At 51.4% G+C, this 20,197-nt stretch overlaps 1 protein-coding gene across 4 annotated transcripts; it reads right to left on the bottom strand.

Annotated features, from left to right (window-relative positions):
• Positions 1–7,879: 7,879 nt before the first annotated feature.
• On the bottom strand, positions 7,880–19,612 carry Arid5a (AT-rich interaction domain 5A). Of its 4 annotated transcripts, XM_036167926.1 has the most exons (8): positions 19,526–19,612; positions 15,132–15,229; positions 11,895–12,010; positions 10,932–11,052; positions 10,601–10,653; positions 10,075–10,172; positions 9,535–9,697; positions 7,880–9,246 (listed from the first exon to the last, which is right to left on the bottom strand). In XM_036167926.1, the coding sequence occupies exons 4-8, from the start codon at positions 10,984–10,986 to the stop codon at positions 8,032–8,034; spliced, it is 1,584 nt and encodes a 527-aa protein (XP_036023819.1). In that variant the 5' UTR covers positions 10,987–11,052; positions 11,895–12,010; positions 15,132–15,229; positions 19,526–19,612; the 3' UTR covers positions 7,880–8,031. The 4 variants fall into 4 exon arrangements, with proteins under 4 accessions (XP_036023819.1, XP_036023817.1, XP_036023818.1 ...); XM_036167924.1 differs by lacking the exon at positions 15,132–15,229 and having other exon boundaries at positions 11,895–12,013; positions 19,526–19,581; XM_036167925.1 differs by lacking the exon at positions 15,132–15,229 and having other exon boundaries at positions 19,526–19,581.
• Positions 19,613–20,197: the final 585 nt, after the last annotated feature.

The following is a 20,197-nucleotide window of genomic DNA, read 5'->3' as shown; positions in this document are numbered from 1 at the left end:
GAAGGGAGGCAGAACAGGTTGGTATGTAAAGAAAAACATTTTTTTAATTAAAAGTGATAGTGTAGGACCTGTGTGCCCTCCCCAACTTTCCCCTGACTGCTTGCATTGCACCCGACTAGTATACCAAAATGAGGAAATTGAGGGCTGGGGAGATGATTCAGGGTAAAAGTCCTAGTTCATTAGCCTGAAGACCCAAGTTTGCTTCCCCACAACCCACATACAAAGCTGGATTGGTTACATGCATTTGTAATAGCAGCACTCCTATAGGAAGATAGGAAGTGGAACCAAGAATTCCCTGGAAGCTTGTGGGCCAGCTAGCCTGGAGTTCTGTGCAGCTGCAGAGACAAGAGGCCCTGCCTCAACAAGGTGGAAGGGAAGAACCAGCTCCCTAAAGCTGTCCTCTGACCAGCACTACTGTGCAATAGCCTACAATGCACATACAGTTTTGGTTTTGGTTTTTTGAGACAGGGTTTCTCTTGTAGCTTTGGAGGCTGTCCTGGAACTCGCTCTGTAGACCAGGCTGGCCTCGAACTCACAGAGATCCACCTGCCTCTGCCTCCCGAGTGCTGGGATTACAGGTGTGCGCCACCACTGCCCGGCTCCAGTTTTCTTTTTTTAATGAGCAAATGTAGGTTCAATATGTATGTGGTTCTCTGTCACCGTATTGTTGCAACCACAGTCAAGGCGTAACTGTTCCCTTTGCACAGGGTTCTTGTCCTACCCTTTGATAGTCACTGCCCATCTTTGCCGTAGCGACCACTAATCCCTTTTACGGCTCTGTAAATAGATTAATATATAAATAGAACCATACAGCACATGACCTTTGAGATGGTCTCTTTTCTCTCAGTGTAATCCCTTTGACGTCTGTCCAAGTTGTGTAAGTGTTTAATATAGTTCATTCCTTGTATTGCTGAGTGGTGTTGATGGTGTGTGTATGCCACAAGATAAGCATTAGCCTGTTGAGGGGACCAGAGCCTGTGTCTTATGATTGGTCATTAAAATCTTCAAGATGAACTGGATGCTGCAGCAGCTGGCCTCTTGGGTTTTTCTGTTGTTCCTTCACAGAGTCCTTATCTGAGTCTGTTAGGTGATTTTTTCCGGTGTCTTATTTGTCCAGTTCCAGTGCCCTGTCAGCTTTCACTCTCCATTCACACTTTTTCTTGAGCCACATCTGTTACAGGTTCTGAAGGCAGAAGCCTTAGAGCCACAGCACCAACACAGCATTTGCATGTTATTGCCATGCTTTCCAAAATAAAACGTTCCCTTCATCCACCTGCTTCTGCATCTGAGGCCAGAGAACTTGGGGGGGTGATCTTGATGGCTTTAGCAAGTGATTGTATGCAAGTTTCTGTGAATGTTTGTTTTCACTTGGGGGGGGGGTAAATATCCAGAAGTATAATTAGCTGGGTCCCCTGGTGAAGTTTTAGTTTTATAAGAAACTGTCTTAACTGTTTTCTGGAATAACTGTGCCGTTTTCCATTCCCAGCAGCAGTACCAGAAACTTGCTGTCTTTCCTCCTCACTACCGCTTCCTGTCTTTTGTGCTGTCAGTCTATCAATGTGTACGCGATGGCTCATTTGGTCTGTCATTTATGGAGACTTGCTTATGGTCTGGGCTGTGGCCCACTCTGTCCTATGTTCTGTAGACACTTAAGGAAGGTTTATTCTGATGCTATTAGGTTCTGTAGATGTCAGTACAGTTCTGCTCACAGTCGTGTTCTTAAGTACCTTCAGTGGTATTCTGTCATGTTCTGTCAGGGTGGTATTGAAATCTCCAACTATAATTTTTTTCAGTTCTGCTATTTGGTACAAATGCATTTGGGATTCCCTTGTCATTTGCGTGAGTTGACCTGTTTATCATTGTGTAATGTCCCTGTGTGTTGGTGTTTACTTTTGCTCTGAAGTCTGTATTAGCCTTTCTGTGACTTCTGTCTCTCTCCATCCCCATGCCTTTTTCTTGGGACAGAGCCCAGGGCTGAACACACTGAGGTGCACTCAGTCCCTTGGCTTTCTTTTGATTAGTATTTGTATATTTTTTCCATCCTTTGTTTTAAACTTAACTATATGATTATATGAGATATGAACTTCTAGTGGACTGACTGCATTTAGCATGTGATTTTCCCCTCTGACAATCTTTCAATTGGTGGCTTTAGACCGTTTTCATTACATATAATTATAGATATGTCAGGGCTTCAGTCAGCCTTTTTTCTGTTGTTTGTTTTCTTTTTTTCCTGCCATTGTGGGTTTCTTGAACTTTTTTTTTTTTTTTTAGAATTAAGTTTTGATTGGCCTATAGTGTCTTTGATCGTATCTCCTTATACAGCCTTCTTGATGTGTGCTCTGAGGTGTTACATTCTATGACATAACTTGTTTTATGGTGCTGGCAGTCCAGCCAGGGCCTTGTGCAGGATGAGCATGTGTCCGTGCATCCCAACCCTGTGCCTTATCACATTTTCCACACTTATGCTGAGACTCCATACTGGGCCCTTCCTACCGCTTCTAAAACTATCGTCTGCAGTTTCAGAGCCTCGCCAGACAGAGCCTTAATTTTTGCTGCATAGACGGGGCTTTGAGTTTTTATTCAAAGGTAATTTGGAGGGAAAAAAAGTCTGTTGTGGTTAATCCATTTTCTCTCTTTCTTTCTCTTGCTCTTTCTTTCTGATGTGCCAAGATTCCTTCTGTTACTGTTTAGAGGACTTGATTTAGTTGTGCCTCTAAAGGTCAACTAGCAACAAATTCTATAGCTGTCCTTTGCCTGGGAATGTCTGATGCTAGACTGCTGTGAAAATTCTGGAGATACGTCTGCACCTGGAAGAAATACCAGAAGTAGAATACAAGCAGCCAAAGTGACGGTTGTCTAGCTGGTGCCAGGCAGCTACACATACAAGCCCAAACACGATGGCTGTAATGGGTAGCTGTTCCAGCTTTGACCTGGAAGTCCTATCCCCAGTGAGGCTTCCCATAACTGTCATGCCTACCTATGACTGGCCCGCCCAAGTCGGGAGCCCATAAGACCCGAGATCCGGATGTGTCGGCTCTCTTGGTTCCCGGTAATCCTGGATGCTAGATGGTAGACCAAGCAGAGTTCTCCAGAGAACACCACTGGACTGCACTTCACCTCTTCCGGACCTTGTAACATATCCCTTTACTTGCTGTAAGTTACCCCAAAATAAACCTCCCTTTTAACTACATGGAGTTGCCTTAATACATCCCCACAATAGATAGTACAAGTGACTCCATTTTGCTGGAAGTTTTTGAGATCGGTCTCTCTATGAGGTCCTCTGGCTTTGTGAGCCACCGTGCCTAGTCTGACTCCATTTTGTTTGTTTTTGTTTTTTCGAGACAGGGTTTCTCTGTAGTTTTTGGTGCCTGTCATGGATCTTGCTCTGTAGACCAGGCTGGCCTCGAACTCAGAGATCCACCTGGCTCTGCCTCCCGAGTGCTGGGATTAAAGGCGCGTGCGCCACCACCGCCTGTTTTGATTTTTACAGCTGCTTTTCTGTCATCCTGATGATGGCATCTGTGAGCTGTCTCGGATATTGGGGTGGTTTTTGCTTTTGTTGTTGTTGTTGTTTATCTTCTCCAGCCCCTGGTGTGCTCTTTGTGTGGTTTTGAATGAGACTTCTGAATCCCTAGATCTGGTTTAGACCTTGTATTTCCTCAGTCTTTGTCTGCTGAGGTGGGTGGAGGTCTGGTTCCTCTGCTTGGCTTCCCTGGACCCTCAGATGGGGTGGAAACGCCTTCACTCCTGGTGCAGGTGGAGTTTTGGCTTCTCACCGGGACTCTGCAGACACCAGGCTGCCTGGAATAGGATAGTCGTGATGTCTTCGTCGTCACACAGTCCCTCTAACACTGAGGAGTTGTATGGCCTTGTTATCTAGCGTTGGTAGATAGATAGCCCTCCGCCCTTCCACCTCAGTGACAGCAGGAGTGACAGCGGGCACCCTCATTTATGTCTATAGTTTTCAGTAGAATGGAAGTTTGGGTTTTCATCTCGCCGCCTTTGATGACTACTCCAAATAACTGGACATGGAGGAGACAGTCGTCTCACGAAGAGGCAGCGCATGAACAACAAATTTCTCTGGAATGGAATTATTCCAAGGAAATGGCCAAAAATAGACACAGGGTGAATAGGCAGGGTTACACCAGGAGTCCCCAGCACTGCAGATGGGTCTTTGGGTCTCCCCCACAGTGCATAGGTACTCAGAATGTCTTTGCTGACAGTCATGATAAGGCTTCCTGCAACTCAAGGGTAACGTCTGATGGAATGAATTCTTTCCAGCACCCATTACCTCTCCAAGGTAAAGAGAAAAGGTGATTTCCCATGTGTCCTATGGGAAATCTTGGGCAGTTTTAGGATTTGATTTGGGAGAAGCAAGCTGTCAAAAAACTGCCACGAGCCAGGCGGTGGTGGCGCACACCTTTGATCCCAGCACTCGGGAGGCAGAGCCAGGGGGATCTCTGTGAGTTCGAGGCCAGCCTGGTCTACATAGCAAGATCCAGGAAAGGCCCAAAGCTACACAGAGAAACCCTGCCTTGAAAAAAAAAAAAAAAAAAGATCATGAGTTACTAAGAAACAATCTCATTTAATGAAAGGGACAGTAAAACATTTGGGGATTGGTTCTGGAGATTCAGTGTACCGGTGAGTTTTTTTGTCAACTTGATACCAAGCTAAATGACCAAAGGTCATTTTAGAAGAAGGAGCCTCACTTGAGAAAATGCTCCCAGCAGACTGGCCTGTGGCTAAGCTGTCATGTGTTTTCTTGTGATTGGTATGGGAGGGCGCAGCTCGCTGTGGGTAGTGCCACCTCTGAGCAGGTGGGCCTGAGTTCTGTAACAAAGCACACTTAGCAAGCCAGTAAGCAGCACCCTTCCACAGCCTCTGCATCAGCTCCTGCCTCCAGGTTCCTGCCCTGTGTGAGTTCCTGTCCTGAATTCCCTCAGCAATGGAGCATGACCTGAAAGTTGTAAGCTGAAATAAACCATCTCCTTCCCAAGTTGTTTATGGTCATGTGTCTCATCTCCCCCTAACTAAAACATTCAACCTTGGGCCTCACACCTACTAAGGAAGTCGTCTACCATTGAGCTATATTCTCAGCCCTGAAAAAATTTGTGTGTGGTTCTGGACATTGTTTGTTTGTTCTTTTTGGTTTTTTCGAGACAGGGTTTCTCTGTGTAGCTTTGCGCCTTTCCTGGAACTCGCTCTGTAGACCAGGCTGGCCTCGAACTCACAGAGATCCGCCTGGCTCTGCCTCCTGAGTGCTGGGATTAAAGAGGGTTTACTTGGTTTACTCATCTTGACCAATAGTCCATCCATGAGGGAATCCAAGGCAGAAACTGGAGCACGAACCTGGAGGCAGAAACTGAAGGAAAGGCCATGGAGGAGGATGCTTCCTGGCCTGTTCTCTGTGGTTCTCCTGGCTCCTCCCCCACTTGCTTTGGTCATGGTCTCTATCACATAAAAAGCAACTGAGGGGTTGAGGAATTTAGCTCAGTGGTAGAGCACTTGCCTAGCTCAAAAAACAAATAAACAACAACAAACAACAACAACAACAACAAAACATTATTTAAAGGCTGGGCAGTGGCGGTGCACGCCTTTAATCCCAGCATTCGGGAAGCAGAGTCATGTGGATCTCTGTGAGTTCGAGGCCATCCTGGTCTACAGAGCGAGTTCCAGGAAAGGCGCAAAGCTACACAGAGAAACTCTGTCTCGAAGAAAAAAAAAAAAAAAGCAACTAAGATAGTCATTGTGGGCCCCTAATACAGTCCAGGCAGTCTCTGTCTTCAAAACAAGACAACGACAAAACCCCACATTTCTGGGGCTGGAGCGATGGCTCAGCAGTTAAGAGCATTTGCTCTTGCAGAGGACCTGGGTTCGGTTCCCAGCACCCACATGGTGACTCAACCATCCTTAACTCCAGTTCCAGGGGATCTGTTCCACCTGACCTCTATAGACACCATGCACGCATATGGTACACATACATACATATAGGCAAAATACATAAGATGAAAACATCTAATAAATTTGTAAAAAGTTTTTTTTTTTTTTGAGACAAGGTTTCACTGTGTAATGGAACTCAATTTGTAGATCAGGCTGACCTTGAACTCAGATATCCAACTGCCTTTGCCTCTCTCAAGGGCTGGGTAAAAAAAGTTTTTTGGACCTTGAAAGTTATAACTTAAATTGGGGAATTTCAAGAGAATGTAAGCTTATCTCTAAGACAGGCATCAAGTCAGGCAGGGAGGCATCTAGCCTCGGGAGGCAGAGGCAGGTAGATCTCTGTGAGTTAGAGCCCAGCCTGGTCTACAGATTGAGTCCCAGGATAGCCAGGGCTACACAGAGAAACCCTGTCTCGAAAACAAAACAAAAGACAGACATCATTTCCTTTCAAAGGTTTCCATCTAACACAGTATGATGAAGCTGCCCTCGGGGAAAACACAGGTAAGGATGCACATAGCTTCAGTTCTAAACTACATCAAGTTTCAGGGCCAAGAAGAAACGGAAATAAAACTCAGGAACCCTTCCTATCTCTTCCCAGTGGGGACAGATCCCTTACTGATCTGAGCTCAAAGTTGACCAATCACTGAGTAGAAAGCTGCGTGCCCGTTGTCTTCCCCACACGAGAGGTGACATCGGAACCACTGGAGCCAGTGACCTGCCTTGGAGCCCTTGCTAGTTTGTGTGCCTTGTCTGACTGGTGACAGCTTTGGGAAGTTGGTACTTGTAACACATGGGAGGACCAGTGTGGAGGGGCCTAGGTAATCATGGGCCACCACTGCTGGGCTGTTTGGGTCTTTGTTGTTGTTTTGGGTTTCTTGTTTGTTTTCTGACACAGAGTTTCTCTGTGTAGCCCTGGATGTTCTAGAACTCACTCTGTAGGTCAGTCTGGCTTCCAACTCAGAGATCAACCTACCTCTTCATCCCAAGTCCTGGGATTAAAGGCATGGGCCACCACTGCCTGGCTGTTTGTTTCTTTTTAATTGGAAATCTATACATCCATAGGTAAAAAGTAATGGTGACTTGCTTGCCAATAGAGTACAAAAGAAGACATTTTAGGGCATAGACAGTAAAGCCTGGGCATCCTACCTGCATAACATTCCAAAGAGTGAGAACTGGGCACTGGAGTGAAGGTCCCAGGCAATTCCATCAATAGCTCATAGGTCTTCAAAAGAAGAATACGCCTTAGATCCGGCTCTTTTGGTTGTGAGCCTCGCTTTTAACGGCTGAGCCATCTCTCCAGCCCTAGATCTGGCTTTTTTAACTGGCAGAATGGGACTGTTATAAGCTAACTGGTGGGATTAAATCAAGATGCACTTTAAAAAATTTTTGAAGTCTCAAGGCTAGAGATAGAGCTTAGTGGTTAAGTGCCCTGGCTGCTCTTGCAGAGGACCTGGGTTCAATTCCCGGCATCCACATGGTGGCCCACAACCATCTGTAATTCCAGTCCCTGAGGATATGATGTTGTCTTCTGGTCTCTAGCCAACACCAGGTACACATGTGATATATATCCATACATGCAAATACACATGTAATATATAAACAAAGCACCGTACACTTAATGAAAAAATTGTCTGACGTGTTCATTGAATTCAGGTGCTTTAAGTAGAGAGTTAGTATGCCTCCTTTCTTTTTATGTATTATTATATATGTATATCTTGATTGTTTAAACTTGTGAAAGATTGAACACACCATTTTCCTGATATCTGACAATGTAGTTCTATTTGCAAGATTGTGTAATCATTTAATGACCCATGAAGAGGCCACCTGTCTTTTGGGTCAAGTGTATACTGTATTTATTATTATAACATCTTTGAGCCCTTTTTCTTAGCTGTGGTTAATAGCTACAATACAATACAAGCACAGGACTTGTCGAGCCTCCCCCTGTCTGTGCCAGGGGCGGGTACAGACTTGGGAAGGCTGACTGGCCTGGGAGTTCTAGGCAGTGGGCTCTGGCCTGAGGTTTCTGGCAGCACCTGCCCTTTTGAGGTCCCAGCCAATCCTCACAGCACACACAGCACAACAGGCTCCAACCTACAGCTTGGTGTTGAGGTGGAAGAAGTGGGGTGCCGCATAGGTTGTGACGGGTGGCATGTGCCAGGCAGATGAAGCTGGACCCAGTCTGTTGCGGAGGACAGCGTCATAGGACGAGGGAGGGAAATGCATCAGGCTGGCAGCCATGGGTGCGGGGCCTGTTGTAGCCAGGAGATGGGCTGGGAAAGCTGGGATGACCAACGGACTGAAGGGGAGTGTGGCCTGGCCCTTCAGAGGGTCCGGACTACCGGTGAAGTTCAGAGGACATCGCAGCATGGTGCCCCTGTAGGCCTCTGGAGGAGAGGGACCCAGGGCTGGGCCCAGCAGACAGGATACAGCCAAGCCAGGTGCTGCAGGCTTGCCCCCACACTCCTTGGCATCCACTTCCTTCAGGAAGGGAGACACTGCTCTCAGTTTCTTGCCACCGTGAGCAAAGCCCTCTTCTTCCAAGCTGCGCTTGTGGCCGAGGCCTGGGCTACTGGGGAGCGGAGCTGGGGCTCCAGGGCTCTCAGCAGGGACCTTGGCCATAGGGGACACCCAGCAGGCTTTGGGCTTGGGGTAGAAACTTCTTTTTCTGGAACTGCCTTTCTGGAATGCAGAGGGGCGGTTGGCATCCCCACCCCACACCAGCTGGGGCTCTTTGGTTGACAGCCCTTCCTCTTTACCAGGCGGTTCCAACAGCACCCGGTCTTTAAGGCCAGAGAAGAAGTCCCTGGGGTGTTGGCTGACAGGCTTCAGCACCTCAGTGGGGTAGGCATGAAAACAGCCTGAGAAAGTGGGGGCTATAGGGCAGGGGCCCTCCTGCACCTCCACCTTGGTGCTGCCACTGGGGGCCTGCAATCCTTCCTGGGGGGTTAGCTGGTGGTGTTCAGAGTTCTCAGCCGGCCCTTTTAGGTTCTGGGGACTTTCTTGAAGGTCCCTGCTGGGGCTCCTTGCTCCATGGCGACAGCCCTCTTCTTGGCATTGCAAGGCCTCTGCTTTGCTGACCTGGGCCAGGAGTTTCTTTTTGGCCAGGGGGGACATGATGCCATGCGCCCCTTTGCAGTAAAAGCTGGACAAGAGCCGTTTGTAGGCCTCAGGGCAGCCACTAGCACCCATGAATGGCAAAGAGGGCCCAGATGTTGGGCCTAGCTGTTCTGTACTATCCCTTGAAGGTCCCTGGCTGGGAAGCTGTGTCAGGCCAGTGGCTTCTGATTTGGTCTTTCCTGGTGTGGTCTGGAATAAGAAAAGGCCTTGTCTTAGAGTTGGGTGCAGGACTGTACATCTAACCTAGAGACCTGGAGGCAGCAGGCCCTCAAAGGGCACCTCTTCTTAGCCCTTAGCAACACCTTTGGTCAAAAGTTTTCCATGGTGCCCCGTCCCAAGCAGATGTAGCCTAGTCTCCCAGCAATCCCAGACTAGGGTCCTGTGAGCAGGTTCCCAGCATGCCACGCAGGAGTCAGCTGCCATGGCCAGAGCAGGTGTGGGAGCTGTGACAGTCACCTCACTCTGCTCCGCGCTTACCTGGTCCATGTGCCTCTCTGAGTCCTTGGCCTTCTTTGGCTTCTCGGTGGTCCCATCGTCCCCCCTCAGCTCCTTGGCCATCTTGTATTGCTTCCTGGGCTTGGTAGGGGGCAGTGGTTTGTCATCCTCCCCCTTCAGGTGCCGCACATACGGGAGGACCAGCCTGGGGAAGAGCCAGTGTGTCCACCAGAAGCCTAATGGCGGATCTTCACAGCTGACCTCGGCTAGGCTCCCTTTAAGCCCCTCTGGCTCCCCACCACCAGAGCTCCTGCTGTCTCCTTCCTGACACACACACACACACACACACACACACACACACACACACAAGGCACACTACGGCTCTTCCTCATCTTGATGCAGATCCCAACCCAACCCTGATAAGGACACAGCTTGTGGCTCATACACTCTGTCCCCACGCCCCCAACACCAACAGCGCATCTGTCTAGATCCTGTCTTTGCACCTTACTCCCAGCACACACCTGCTAAGACCCCAGAATGGGCAAGGCCTAGGTGTGCAGCGCCCTATGGGTACCCCCATACCTCTCGTAGTGGCGGCGTGTGCACGTGGCCGCACTGGTGCTACCTGGGCTGCCCCCCAGCTCGTCATACACATTCTTCCAGAGGCGGCGGCCTGTCACCTGAAGACACCAGACATGATAGGCCAATGGGTAGGTACTCTCTGGCCACGGGACCCTCTCTGCTCCAGTTTCCCCTTGCAGAGTGGGGGCGAGAGCTGAATTTTGGCGTTCCTTCTCCAGTTATGGGCAGGATGCTGGAGAAGGTTACTAGTGCCCACCAGCTTTCTCTCCCAGGGGGCTACCTGACTGCTAGGCAAAGCGGGTTTCGGAGTAGGGGGGAGGTGGAACAGATAGGTGTAGGAAGAAAGCTGCTTAGGGATGCAAAGCACCCGCTCCCTCCTCCCACAGCACACAGGCTGGACCTGGGCATTCTCATCTTCCTCATGGTTGCAGGCTCGGAAGCCTTGCTGACCACCCTGCTCCCAAGCTCCTGCCAGGGTACCGGCTGAGGCTGGAGACCAGCAAGGAACTGGAGAGCCCTTCCTTACCAGTTCATAAGCCCCCAGCTTCTCCACGGCCTTGTAAATCTTCCACAGGTTAACTGAAGGAGAGAGGCAAGACAGCCTGTCAGGCTCTGCAACCCACACACTCCCAGAGGAGACCACTGTTATGGACGGGGCAGGCCGGCCCGATGGTCAAGAGACTGGGAACCCAACTCCACCCCTTGCCTTCAGGGAGGTAGCCTTCTTATAGGCAACCCCTGTAGGCGGGAGGCATCCAGAGTCACCTGGAGCAGAGGTGCCTTGCCTGTTTTCCTATCTGGGAAGATCTCGACTGCCCCCCTAAATCTACATCCCATACCCCTCCCTCGGAACGCACTCTGCTTGAAGCCAAGATGGGGTACCCTCTCGATGGGTGTGTGCCGCTCCTTCATGAATTTGTAGAGGCTAACCAGGAAGGCCTGTTCCTCCTCCTGCTCCTCGTCTGCCTCAGGAGAGCTCTGGGGAGAGAGTAGGTGGCATGGATGGACCCCACTGATGGGCAGCTGGGCACTGGAGACCACATGGCTGTGCGAAGAAGTGAGTGCCTAGGTCCCAACCATAGGCTTCCTGGGAGCACCCAGCCTCCTGTCCTGGGTCACACAAGTGCAGCCATGAGCTTGGGGCCCAGGCTCAGGTCAAGCGCTGGAATCTAGAGCTCCAGAGTGCTGACAGCCTGGAAGTGGCCACAGGGGCAGCTCTGAGTCCTCCAGGCCAGTTATACCTTGTGTTGATCTGTTTTATCCATCTTCGTTCCTGGAAGGCAGGCTTAGTGTCCCTAGAGCCCTACAGCAAAAAGTACTCATGCTTCCTGGTACCAGGGGGCCTGCCTCTCCAAGCCAACAGCCTGCAGCTTCCCCCCATCAGCTTGGTGGACATGTGGGATTACCCCCCCCCCCCCATACCCCAGACAGGATTTCCTTGTGCAGTCCTGGCTGTCCTGGAACTCACTCTGTAGACCAGGCTGGCCTCAAACTCACAGAGATCCGCCCGCCTCTGCCTCCCAAGTCCTAGGATTAAAGGCGTGTGCCACCACTGCCCAGTTTGGGAATATTTTTTAACACCACAGACTTGTGTTTGACTGCTTTGTGATCAGGTTGTCTGATTTGCAGAGAGTTCTGTTACAAAATTGGGTGAGGTCCCGCCTCGCCTAGCATCCAGATCCTGCATCTTCCAATGCGGGGCCCCAAAAAGCTCTGCAGCATGAGGCAGAGGCCTGTCTCCCTCTCAGAGCTCAGGGTATCTCAGGTTCCGGGGAGGCTGAGCCCAGCAAGGAAGAGGTCCAGGATTTGTCCAAACTCACCTCCAGCTGGATGGGGCTCTGGCTCCTGCTCTGCTCGCCATCGGGCTTGGGGGACACAGGGAGCTCTAGGAGGTCACCCTCTTCTGACTGCTCCCTTTTCTCTTTGGCAGGAGGTGCTGCTGGGAGAGAGGAACAAATATAGAGAGGGCAGGTGAGATGCAGGACGGGGGGGGGGGGGGGGGGGGGGGGGGCGCTGAGGAATGGTCCCCTCACATCAGTCAGAGAAGGGGTGAGTACTCATGTCCCTTTCAGAGTGCCCTCTGCTGGCCAGTACTGGTACCACACTTGAGCTGTTCCTGTAAACAACAATAACCACACACACACACACACGCACACGCACACACACACGCACACGCACACGCACACGCACACGCACACGCACACGCACCCTGGCTCAGCAGCCACCCCCTTTTCTTTCTTCTGTTCTAGCCACACCCCTATATCTCTGCAGGAAACTCTCAGCCTCATCATTATTGTCCGGCATCAAGTCAGAATGGGATGTGGGTAGGGTGTGTTTCAAGGACAGTCTCTCAAACCTGCCCGTGTTCAGGTAGAAAGCCTTACAGTAAGCAGCTTGGCTGAACACTGACAAGACTTTCTTTACGAATCCCCTTACCGCCAACTGCCCCTGTGTAGCAAGGCTCTTAACGGCTGTTCAAATGAGCTACAATCCCTACCTCTGGCTGGCCTTTCCCAGCTAACTCCAGCATTGTGAGTCCTTCCCTTTTTTTCTCTAAAAAAATTTTTTTTCTTAAGATTATTCATTATGTATACTGTATAGTGTTTTGCCTGCATGTATGCCTGCAGGCCAGAAGAGGGAGCCAGATGCCAGTACAGATGGTTGTGAGCCACCATGTGGTTGCTGGGACCTCTGGTAGAGCAGTCTGTGCTCTTAGCCTCTGAGCCATCTCTCCAGCCCGTCCTTCCCCTTCTTGGCTGGTAATGGCTGGACTGCAATTCCCCACACCTTATGAGGCCTCTGGCCCCATTCAAGACATGTGCCAGGTAAAGAGAATGGCCTGTGAGAAGGCACACACACTACACACTACTGTTTAGTGAAGCTCTGGCCTGGGCAGGAGGTTGTAAAAGCGTCACAGAGAGGCCACTGCAAAAATATTAGCCCAAACTGTCTCAGGTGATGAGGCAGGCTGGCATCAGATTTGGAACCAAATCTTTTTAATTAACTAATTAATTGAGGCAGTGTCTCACTGCAGAGCCCTGGCTGGCCTAAAACATGCAGGAATTCTCCTGCCTCTGCCTCCTGAAGGATAGGGTTCCTGGGCTTATGTAACCTGGACTGCAGTCTGCTCTGTAGCCAAGAATGGTCTTGAATCCCTGGTCCTTCTGCATCCACCTCTCCGATGCTGCAATTATAGGATGTGCTAGCACACCTGGCCTAGACGCTCACATCTTCTGCTAATCTGTTCTCTTGTGGTTTTGGGGGATGGAGCAGAGGGCCCAGTACATTCTATGCAGACACATTTTAAAATCACTTGGGGGGCGGTTAGCATGCAAAGAAATAGATTTTACTGTGGCATTTCACACATTTCATTGTGCTTTATTCTTATCTTCCAGCCCACCAAGCGCTTTCCTTGGGTTTTGAAATAGTCTCACAAGGTAGCCCAGACTGGCCTTGAGCCCCTGCCTCGACCTGCAAAGTGACTCCAGGCATGAGCCATGGCACCCCGTCCAAAAACTTTCCCCTTTCTTTGTGCTGACCCGGTACAATGGGACCAACTCTGTCCCGGTACAATGCTCCAGCTCTGAGAACCCTTATTGCTAGAAGCTGGGAGATTTTCCTAATCAGCAGAGGCAAAAAAGAATCTCCTTGAGGACACCAGTCCCACAGCCACATGACCCCGAGGACCCGGTGTCAGGGCGTTCAGCTCCTGGAAAGCCCTTCCTCTGACAGTTCAAGTGCAGCCATTCATGTCTATGTCTGCTCACATGTACGGGTCCCTGCCTCTGCAGGTGTGTTCTCTCATTTAGTCCCAGAAGGGACCCCATTTTCAAGACGGGGACGCTGAAGCCAGAGATGTCATGAGGCTAAGCATTTCCCTAGGGCACCAGAACTCAAGACAAGGTCTGTCTGACCATTGGTTCAATGGCTTGCTGTGATTATTGTCACCATTGGTAAAGTCCTCATGGAGTGTCCAAATAAGCTCGCAGAGACGTTCATCTTAACACTTGCGGGGGGTCTAAAGAGACTCGGGCACTGTCTTAGCTCCAGACATCAGATTCATGGTCAGTCTCCAGAAATCCCAGGAGCTGACAACTGCCCTCCTTTGCTACCACGTTCTCTGAAACTCAGGCCTCAGTCTTTGCTCCTTTGACAGGGGAGGAAGAGCCGCGGAGGCGTCCTTTGCCGCCTCTGGGTGAATCTCAAGTCTGATAACCAGAAACACGTCTTGCTCCAGCCCTCCTCCAGCCTGAGGCCTCTTCAAGCTCCTCTCTCCCTTCCAGACACTTCTGAGATCCCGGGCACCGGCCACAGGGACTCTCTATCTATCCCTTAGTGTGACCTGGGCTTCTTGCTGCTAAAGAGTTAGCATGACACGGCCCCTGGATCTCAAAAAATAACACAGTTGGACCATAACAACGCCCTGGAAGCCCTTCAAATGCCTATGGCTTTGAGTGGGGCTTCATTAGAATCTAAAGTTCCCAGGGATCCCAGCAGGCTGCAGGTGAACAGCCACCAGATGATCCCTAACCCTGATGCTCCGTTCAATTCCTCTATCTGTATGCTCACTCAGGGAAAATCTCCTGGAGTAGGGCATTCAGGTTACCTGGAAAGGAAGTTGCCAATCCAAGCTGTATGACCCCAAATGAAAAAGGGATCAGAGCTCCCACCCTGAGCCACAAAGGGAAATACTTTCTTTATCACTGTGTCCCGAGTCCCCAAATGAACTTGGTGTCCATTCTCTCTTGGCCAGGACACTCTCTCTGTCCCTGGCAGGACCTTCTGGGCTCTAGATGAGGAGGCAGGGTAGCCTCTGTCCTGTCTCTGGCAGTCTTAACCCCTCATTCCCCCCAATCACCTTTAGAAATGGGTTCCAGGTAAATCATCTGTAGGAAAGGCTATAAAACCACAACCACAGATTTACCTGGCCTGCCTGGCTCCTGAAACTCCTGATTCAAGTATGAAGTAGCAGGCTGGGTCCCACCTCTGGCTCTACAGGGGGTGGGAAGGGACTGGTGGCACAGGATCACCCTGCCTGTAAGACAGGAGAAACCCACCTTTTCCTGTTTGACTGCTGCTGCCACTATCCAAGTCCTCATCTACATCAGAGGGCGTGTGTAAGATCCCTTCCCGGCCAGTGCCTCGATGTCCCACTCTTGAGTAGAAAAGAAGACCGACGATTTTAAAAAGACAGTCTGCTTTCCACAATATCATCCAGACGGGAAACAATAATGATAACGGGGATTGATGTGTCCTTGTAACACATCGAAACTCTCTTCTGGTGTGTGCTGTGACGTGTGAGGTGTGAGGTAGGGGTCTACCCATGTTTTCCTCCACTGGGCAGGTATGTGCCAGTAATGGTGGAGTAACCCCCTCTGCAGTGAATGAAATGCTGCTCTCCCCACAGCCTCACACTTGACAGAAGCTTGCCTGGGGGCGTTCCTAGATTTTGTACTCTGTTCCTCTCACTGTGGAGTACTAGCATCCATGTGAAGTTTTTTGTTGTTGTTGTGGTTTTGTTTTTTGTTTTTTTCCGGAGCTGAGGACTGAACCCGGGGCCTTGCGCTTGCTAGGCAAACGCTCTACCACTGAGCTAAATCCCCAACCCCCCCCCCCCCCCCCCATGTGCAGTTTTAATTCTGGGAGCTTTATGAAAGAGTTCACGATGGGGAGGCTGAGCCTCCCTTTGACATTTCTCTTTGAAGAGCATTCATCTGAAACTCAGGATGATGTAGGCACAGTCTCCAGAGCAGTGGTTCTCCACCTGGGGTCGAATGGCCCTTTCACAGGGGTTGCATATCAGATACCCTACATATCAGATCATTACATCACTATTTATAACAGTAGCAAAATCAGTTATGAAGTAACAATGAAAGTAATTTTATGGTTGGAATGGCAGGGCTTCCCTCCACAGCTCTGTGGGGCTCTTTTCTCCACTGTCCACACAAGAGGTCAGGGTGTGACGTGTCCCTTTCCAGGTAACAGGTAGGTGGAGAAGGGCACAGCAGGAGAGCTGCCTCAGTCCCTCCTAGGTTATGACTGACTTCTGATCAATTCCAAGGATGTGTCTGAGGCACATCAGCCTCTAAACTACAGCACTAAGTGCCCAGTTTCAGCCTCTCTTTCCAATCAGAGCAAGCTTGCCAAAGTCAGTGTGTCTTCAAGCCACGCCCCATTTCCCTTTCTGTGCTAGCTGGGGCACCACCAAAGCTAATCTCCTCGGGCTGCCTGGGGCGGGGCATCTAACACAAGCCTTACTGAATCTTCCTCCTTTTAACAGATGTCATGCCCGAGGCTCAGAGAGGTTGGACAACTTGCCTCAGGGTCACACACACCTTTCCAGTGGCAAAGCTGAGGTTCCAAACTACGGAACCGCGTCAAGACGCTGAGCCCTAAGGTCTAGAGCTCTGTGAGTGGGACGGGGGAAGACCCTTTGGCTTTCTCATCTAAGTTCAGAGGGTAGAAACTCACCCACATTGCCTGAGTGGTTCTGGATAGCCCCACTTCGCTAATAAGAATAGGTCAGTGTGGACAAGTGAGCTAACCAAACCCAGAATAGGAAGGGGCAGAAGTTCTACTATGTGAATCAACGTGCCTGGCCTTGGAATCTCCCAGAGCCCCATCACTGCAATACAGGGTACCACCTTTAAGGAAGGAAAGCCACTAGACACTACTGAGAATCCCTGAAGAAGTGGGACCATGCTGTCTGGGTAGACAAAGGCTCTGTGTGAAAGCGGTGAGGGGCACCCCGTAGACGAGTCAGTGAGGCAGTGGCCCCTGTAAACCCGCCCCTCCCCCACCCTACCAGCCAGTGAGCTGAGATCAGATGGGACTGTGCAGGATGGAGGAGGGGCTCTACTACCACACGGATGTCTCTTTGCTTCGTTTATGTGTTTGCTTGTTGGAACAGGGTCTGTCTATGCAGCCCAGGCTGGCCTCGAACTTACGGTTCTCTGGATCAGATCTCCCAGCGTTGGGACTATAGGCATGCACCACCCTGCCGTGCTGGGTGCATCTTTTGCCACCTCCATTACCGCTTCTGCAGCTCTGTCCCCTCATCTCTGTAAGATGGGGGTGCTAGGCTCAACCGCCAGGAGTCTAAGCTGAGGAAAGCAAGGCTTTCCCTACAAGTCACAGTTGAAAGTGTGCGCACACCCTTGCTGACACCTGCCTGATCCCACGGTTATCTGATTCTCCCGAGGGTGCTCCGGAAAGACGGACCTAAGTATGTGGATGAACATTCTCGGGTCTGAGAACCCTGATGCTCAAGAGAGTGTTCAAGGCCACACACCTCCCATGGGCTGACAGGCTCTCTAGGCGTGGGCACCACTTTCCTCCTCTCTTTCATTTGCCTACCCCAGTCACCCTCTGTGTGATGGGAAGGAAGTGACACTTCCTTTCATGAAAACTCACTGACTGGGAACACGACGTCAATTACAACAATAAAGGCAACAGCAACCTCAAAAACAACCGGCAGACACGGCCCCACCCCCTTGCCTGAGGTTGTTGGCTTGAGTTTCTCTGAGCTCAAGCTGGAGCGGAAACAAAGACAGCCTTTGAAGCGGTCAGTCCAGTCCGTGGCTCAGAAGCCGGCTGCCTGGCATTCTCCTTGGGCATGCTCCAGTGGGCCGTTTGGGGATGGGGGGGGGGGTGTCCTGTCAAGAGCCAGCCTTGAGGATAGCTGGACAGGAGTCTGAGGATCCAGCGCCCAGAACCAGCCACAGCCTACCCTTGGCACCTCTGCCAAGGAAGGGAGAGGTGAGCCCTGTTGGTGGCTAGAGACAAGATGAGAGCCCTGAGAAGTGCATAAAGGCAGAGCGGGGTGTCGCGGCACCAGGTATGACATTCCAGACTCTCGGCGCTACCCAGCTCTGGAATAGCCTGAGACTCTACTCCTGGAAGGACTGAGTCCTCATGGCCCCGCCCCTCTGTCTATAGGTTTGGTGCAGAGAGCCCTATATATGGATTGTTTCCGGTTTTCCCACCCCACCTATGCAGAAACAAGGCTCAGGGAGGTGACTCAACCGTAGAGGTAGAGCCCCTACACAAGGTACTTCCCTACCTCGCCACGTTTCCATCTCATACTCTCACCCCAGCACAGCGCCTGCTACCCTGGTCCAAGAGGGAATAGAGACCATTGCAGATCAGTTTCCCACCTAGGGCAACAGAAGGCCACCAGGGAAGGAGAGAAGGAGTCTCGGAAGCCTGGCCCTCACTCACTATCAGACCTGAGCCTGTCTCTATGCCTCAGTTTCTCTGACTGTAATAAAAGACGGATGGAGGAGTGGTTCCAAGACCCGTTCTGGCCCTCACTTCAAATTCTAGGCCAAACAGTTAGTTTGGACTCCGTAACTGCTGTGGAGACCAGACCCTCTAGCTAACAGCACCCACCCTCCCCTGCCCTGGCATTCTGTTTGGGCATTGAGACCCTGAGATGTGCATCAATTCCCAACAGCGCCCACGGGGCTGGGCCAGGAGCACCCGTTCCCCTCCTTCGGCTGCTGTGACCCCTCCTCTGAAACAAGACTGCAAACATGGGGGTGCAGGCCGGAGCAGTACAACTTGGGATGAATTTGAGGCCTTCCAGGCCCAGGGTTGGCAACCCCACTGCGCCTGTGGGCACGGGTGTGGAGTGTGACCCCATCCAGGGTATGACGCCTGGGCAGTGTGGAGGGTCGCAGACGCGGTGGCGTGGTTGTGTCCCTAGCCGGAGCTTGAGAGCAAAGCCAAACTTGTTCGTTGTACTCTGGCAGCCTGCCCTTCTACCCTCTCTCCACTAATCACCCCCAGTCCAGAGCCACCACCCTGTCCCTCTGGAGAGACCCTAGGGAAGAGAGGGAAAGTCAGAGGATCAGGCGCGTAAAAAGAAGCCGTCTTTCCTGCCAGGAGCTGGAAAGAGTAAGTGAGAAAAGAAAAATGAAAGGGACGAGGAGAGAGAAGAGAAGGAGTGTGTGTGTGGGGGACCTGAAGCCTGTGACCGTCAAACCATCAGCACGTCCCTCGGCAGAAAGAGGAACCGTTGATTGTTCAAAGCGCATCGAGCAAGTTCTTCAAAACCCGCGCAGTCACTTTCAGGAATCGCGGCCGCAGTGGGAAGCGCGGCGCGCGCGACCCCGGCGCCTCGGGTTCTGAGAAGCGCTGGGCTGGCACGGGGCAGGGAGGGGCCCGCGGCCGAGAAGCTGCTGCTGCTGCTGCTGCTGCTGCTGACAGCTGTCACAACAAATGGGCCCAGAGCCGCTTGAGATTGAAACCGCAGCAGGAAGTGTGGGCGGCTCAGTGAATTTCAGTCCAGAGCCGGAGAGGAGAGTTTCGAGATAAACGCCTGGGAAGCCCCTGGCCGCTCCGACTTCCCACGAGAAGAGAGCACACAGACACCCGAGTTGCCCCCGCGGGTCGCGATCGCTCCGGGTCCCCAGCCCTCTGACCCCGGCGCCGCCCGCAAGCCGCTTACCCATGGCCAGGCCAGATCGCGCGTTCGCCAACCGGAGACCCTCGACGAGCGGTGCCGTCCAGTCCCTGCGCTCTCGGCGCGACTGACTCGCGCTGCCGCTCGACTGCCGCCTCCCCCGAGGTCCCGCCCCTGGACCCGCCCCTCCGCGCTCTGAGCTCCCATTGGTGAATCCTATCTTCTAGGGCGGGGTAGGCTCCGCCCCTTGAGCCCGAGGATGTCTGGAAGTTGTAGTGTGCGCTTACTTTCCAGCTAGGGGCTCATGCTGGACATTTCACGAATCACGGCCTCCCCGGGTCTGTTTGTTTCCCTAGAGGCAAAACTAGAGTTATAGAAAACTGCCCGCTCTCTGCAGCGTGCCAAGGACTGGGTGGGGTTAAACCAAGTGCTTCTGACTTGGACTTGAAGTGGTCCTGGCCAGTTCCATCTTATCCAGCTTTACATAGAAGGTGAGTACTGTTAACTAACCTAACCAGGGGCCAGTCTAGAAAGTCCGTGGCCCAGGCTTAATGTCCTAGGTCTGCCTGTAGTGCCCATGTCCACATATGTCATGTAGAGTGACAGCCACAAGCTGAACTGTGCAAAGAGGAAGTGAGGGAGATGAGGGTGTTAAGTTTATGGTGAGTGGGGACAAGACAAGGCAGACTAGTCAGTTGGACCTGTGTGGGTTATAGA

The sequence above is a fragment of the Onychomys torridus genome, chromosome 18 (assembly GCF_903995425.1).
Source record: "Onychomys torridus chromosome 18, mOncTor1.1, whole genome shotgun sequence".
Taxonomy (NCBI): domain Eukaryota; kingdom Metazoa; phylum Chordata; class Mammalia; order Rodentia; family Cricetidae; genus Onychomys; species Onychomys torridus.
This window is presented reverse-complemented; position numbering and strand designations above follow the sequence as displayed.

Coding starts and splice junctions, on each gene's coding strand:
- Arid5a (XM_036167924.1), bottom strand. Junction 11,053..11,894: donor AGAGCCCCATCCAGCTGGAG/GTGAGTTTGGAC, acceptor CTCTCTCCCCAG/AGCTCTCCTGAGGCAGACGA. Junction 10,654..10,931: donor CCATCTTGGCTTCAAGCAGA/GTGCGTTCCGAG, acceptor TCTCTCCTTCAG/TTAACCTGTGGAAGATTTAC.